Source organism: Antrostomus carolinensis, unplaced genomic scaffold (genome assembly GCF_000700745.2).
Source record: "Antrostomus carolinensis isolate BGI_N321 unplaced genomic scaffold, ASM70074v2 scaffold21305, whole genome shotgun sequence".
In the NCBI taxonomy this organism is placed as follows: domain Eukaryota; kingdom Metazoa; phylum Chordata; class Aves; order Caprimulgiformes; family Caprimulgidae; genus Antrostomus; species Antrostomus carolinensis.
In genome coordinates, this window is record NW_010315980.1 from 19827 (window position 1) to 24469 (window position 4643).

The 4643-nt window shown below is 57.6% G+C and overlaps 1 protein-coding gene across 1 annotated transcript in view; it reads left to right on the forward strand.

The window, feature by feature from the left end:
• The window catches only part of TRAF2 (TNF receptor associated factor 2), a 22946-nt gene extending 19347 nt beyond the window's left edge, over positions 1-3599 (forward strand). The window contains 2 exon segments of the mRNA XM_010168146.1: positions 1877-2025; positions 3381-3599. Coding sequence (XP_010166448.1) covers positions 1877-2025; positions 3381-3599 — 368 coding nt within the window.
• Positions 3600-4643: the final 1044 nt, after the last annotated feature.

The following is a 4643-nucleotide window of genomic DNA, read 5'->3' on the forward strand; positions in this document are numbered from 1 at the left end:
GCTGCTGCCTGACACCAGGGCTGCTACTGCCTGACACGAGGGCTGCTACTGCCTGACACCAGGGCTGCTGCTGCCTGACACCAGGGCTGCTTCTGGAAAAGGCAGGACTTTTGTTTTTTTTTTATCTTGCAAGTGCAAAGTACTTTAGACGAGAGATCCTCATTCCTGGTGCTGCTTTAGCCGAGAAAATCAGACTGAGAAACAAATAAAACTGGTGCAGGTGGGGTTTTTTAAACTCGGAAAGTGAAGCACAGAGGCTAGTGCTGTTCAGTCTGGGAAGGAGACAGCTGGGAGGGGAGAAGGCTGGGTTGTGAATAGAATAAAAAGGGGAAATCAGTAGAATTGTTTGTTTCATATTTAAATGTAAAAGTGAGGAAGTAGCGAATGAGATCAGTGTTAAAGAGAAGGAAGTGGAGTTACCGCTCACTTGTGTTGTGAGGACACGACGGCTGCCCCAGGATTTTGCAAAGGGCAAAATTGTAAGAGTTCAAAAAGGCAAATCCCCACAAGAAAGTTCATCAGGAGCAGTGATGGGGACAGTCCAAAGCGAAGCTGCTGCTGGAAAGCTACCTGCTGCCAGGGGGGTCTTGCTGGGCTCTTGGTTTGCTTCCAAGGCGCTTCACCTTTGCTCCGACCGGTGAGAAGTGGGATGGTCCCTGCTTTGAGCTGGTGCACAAGGTGTTCAGCACTCTGGGTACCTGCTGCCATTTCCTGGGTACTCCCACTGCTCTGGGACCATCCTTCCCCCAGTTCCCTGCCTGGTTTTCCATTCACAGGGTTACAGGAGTGCTGAGGAGCCCCATGTGGGTGGTGAGGATGTGCTGCTTGGACTAGCAGAGGGTGGCATCAGCCCTGAAAGCCTTTGGGTGAAGCAGGTGGAGAGGGAGGACTAGAGGGAGTGAGTTGGGCTGTGCTGGGAGGGAAGTGGTGACAAACCCTGATCTGCTCCTCGCCCTCAGGACGTGCACAGTGTCTCTGCTATCGCTAGTCTGCCTCTTCTAGAAGAGTCCTGCAGTAAAATGCCACCTCTGATCTCTTGCCCCAAGTCCTGAGGCTGCTGAGCCCGGCCAGACCCAGGGCACGTAGCTGTGGAGCTGTGAGAGGGCAGTTTGCAGCAGGTCCCCTTCCAAGGAGTATTTCTGTGGCCCTGCCTGGGTCTGGTGTTCCCAGAATTGCTGGGGAAGGAGAGAGCCTGAGACCCCAGAGCCCCTTGCCCAGCCGTGCCCACAGCAGAGAGCCTGAGACCCCAGAGCCCCCTGCCCAGCCGTACCCACAGCATGCAGAGCGGCTGGGATCCCAGCGGGAGACCGGGGGCCCGCCCTGCCCCCCCGCCCCCCCCCCCCAGCCGTACCCACAGCATGCAGAGCGACTGGGATCCCAGCGGGAGACTGGAGCTCCCTTGAACCTCTGCCCCATCAGAGGCAGCCAGCTCGCTGAGGGTGCTGAGGGTGCTCTGTCCCCAGACAGGTGGGTTTTTGGGTGGTTTTATTCCCACTCAGCAGCATCTGCAGGGGGATGCAGTGGGAAGTGCCCAGCTCCTGGGCAGAACTCCAGCTTCGGCTCTGCCCGGGGTGCTGGTGCCTGTGGTGGTGGGTGGGGAGAGCCTGAGGGGCTGGTGGGTGCCCTGCTCCGTGCCCCAGCGCTCTGCCCCTCAGCCAGACCTGGCACTTTGTGACCACAGGCTGTCTCCAGCCAGTCTAAGATGACATCCGACTGTTGCTTGTACCTGGTGGCTTTCTGGACCACCTCTGTGGTACCTGGGTTTTAAAACCTGGTTTCTTCCAGGATCCAAACTTTATAGAGCCCTCGGAGTTGGAAGGAACTGGGCTTTGTTGGGTTTGTCACTCACTGTCTCTGCTTTCTAACTCTTTGCCAGCTTTCTACACAAGCAAGTACGGCTACAAGATGTGTCTGCGTGTTTACCTGAACGGGGACGGCACCGGGCGTGGGACCCATCTGTCCCTCTTCTTTGTGGTGATGAAAGGACCCAACGACGCGCTTCTGCGGTGGCCCTTCAACCAGAAGGTGGGTTTGGGATAAAGCCTGCTGTGCCCAGCAACGGGCCTCTCTAGTTTTGAAACCACTCGAGCTTCCAGACGCCATGGGTCTGGCCTATTTAGCAAGCAGAAGAAGGAAAGACTTTGCTGTTTCAGCCGCCCTGGGGATTCCTCAGTCGCACCGAGCGCTGCAGGGCAGGGGCAGGAGCCGGCAGGAGAGCAGCGGCCTCTGAGGACTCTAAAGTTTGGATCCTGGAAGAAACCAGATTTTAAAACCCATGTACCACAGAGATGGTCCAGAAAGCCACCAGGTACAAGCAACAGTCAGGTGCCATCTTAGACTGACTGGAGACAGCCCACGGTCACAAAGTCCCTGGAAAGCGAGTGGGGCCTCTGTGTGGATTTGGGGTGAGGGGAGGTTGTCGTGGCCTCGGTGCTCGGGGTGCAGCTGATGCTCACTCAGCGTCAGCAGCTCAGATTGCAGTTCTTGGTCGTTGTAGGTTTGCAAACACTTGAAGGCTGAGCAGGTGCAGTACCAATGCAGAGAGAGGGGCCGCCTTTTGCAGTGGGACAGCAACTCCGTGCCAGTGAAATGTCTGCGTGGGGTCTTGGTGTTGGGACCACCCGCCGCGCTGGCCAGCTGTAGGTCTTCAGAGTTAATCTGCCAGCCCTGTGCTGCCACACAGAAGTTTCCAGTGACAGGGCAGGATGTCCAGCTAGAACAAGTCCAGAGAAGGGCCACCAGGATGATGCAAGGGCTGGAGCAGCTCTGCTGTGAGGACAGGCTGAGAGAGTTGGGGCTGTTCAGCCTGGAGAAGAGAAGGATCCGGGGAGATCTTATAGCAGCCTCCCAGTACCTGAAGGGGCTACAAGAAAGCTGGGGAAGGACTTTTCATAAGGGCAGTTAATGACAAAACAAGGGAAATGGGTTCAAGCTGAAAGAGGGGAGGTTTAAATTAGATATTAGGAAGAAGTTCTTCACTGTGAGGGTGGTGAGACAGTGTCCCAGGTTGGCCAGAGAAGCTGTGGCTGCTCCTCCCTGGCAGTGTTCAAGGCCAGGCTGGATGAGGCTTTGAGCAACCTGGTCTAGTGGAAGGTGTCCCTGCTGATGGCAGGGGGGTTGGGACTGGATGAGCTTTAAAGTCCCTTCCAATCCAAACCAGTCTGGGATTCTATGTGGGGAGGTTTCTGCAGAATGTCACCGAGATGGCATTCTCCGCTGGCCCCACTTACAGGCATTTCTCCCATCTGGAGCCGCGTGATGTGCCTGTGGTTGCACCGGTACTTGTACTTCCCAGAGGCTTCGAGTGAGCTGGTCCCCGGGCTGGGTTGCCACGTGCTTTTTATTCATCTGCTCTTGTGTATTTTCACCTTTCCCCCCAGGTAACCCTGATGCTCCTGGATCAGAGCAACCGGGAGCACATCATCGATGCCTTCCGACCCGACGTGACATCCTCCTCCTTCCAGCGACCCATCACTGAGATGAACATTGCCAGCGGCTGCCCGCTGTTCTGCCCCGTCTCCGTGATGGAAGCCAAGAACTCTTACGTGCGTGATGACGCCATCTTTATTAAAGCCATCGTTGATCTCACGGGCCTCTAACCCTCCTCACCTCCGGGGGCAGTGAACGCAGAGCCAGCCCCGAGTGGGGCATCCCCCTCCTGTGCTGCACTTCAGGCAGGTCTCGGAGTGAGGAGGGGGGCAAAGAGCAGGAGGGGAAAAGCCCTTCCCAAAAAGGGACCTTCGTGCTGAGCGGAAACGAGGTGTCTGATGGGAACCCTCTTCCCTGGTGTCAGAGAGACCTTCCCTGAGAAGAGGTTTGGGTGGACGTTCACAGTCTGCAGGGTACCAGAAGATCTCCTGCAAGGACTTGGGTATCTGAACTGCTGTTGTCTGGGCTCCCAGGGGAAACCAGTGCAGCTCTTGCTCTACCAGTTTAATGCACATCCTCAGTGCTGTGTAGTAAAACAAGAGTTTGGCCTGCCCGAGCACCACCTCACGTGGATGTTTGGCTCAGCCATCTGGGAATTTCTTGAGAGATCTCCGTGTTCCTGGAAGTTTTATGTGCTGGGGGTGCCGTTGCTCTGCGCTGCGGGCTGGTCTGTGCCTGGGTGGAGCGGAAGGGTGCGCAGCAGCCTGGGTGCAAGCCGGGCAGGAGGGGTGTGATCTGTTCTGCTGCAGAGAGGGGTGCTGAGCCGAGCTGTCTGGCAGGCGGGGGACCAGCACCCCGGGTCTGACCCTCACTGTGTGTTTGAGGGAAAAAAATGGGAGCGTGGGACGGGGGGGCAGTACCCGCTGCTTGGAGGGAGCGTGGGGCAGCACTGGGGATGCTGGGAGGGAGAGAGAAGTGTCTCCCGGGGAGACTGCCCAGTCCTGTCCCAGGAGAGGAGAGTGACGCAGGGCTTGGTCCAGGATGTCACCCCCTGAACCCTGGGAGCCCCAGGGGGGATTTTGGCCAGACCCCCCCCCATTCTCTGCCTGCCCACGCCTGAGCAGTGGAGGGCAGGACGGTGGCAGTGCTGGGAGCCGTCTGGACCCACACACGTCGCTCCTGACCTGCCCTTCAGCCCCATCATGGAGCAGCTCCCACAGCACAGCCGCACCAGCCGGCCCAGGGCCCTCACCAGCTCCCAGCCCCAGCTCCAG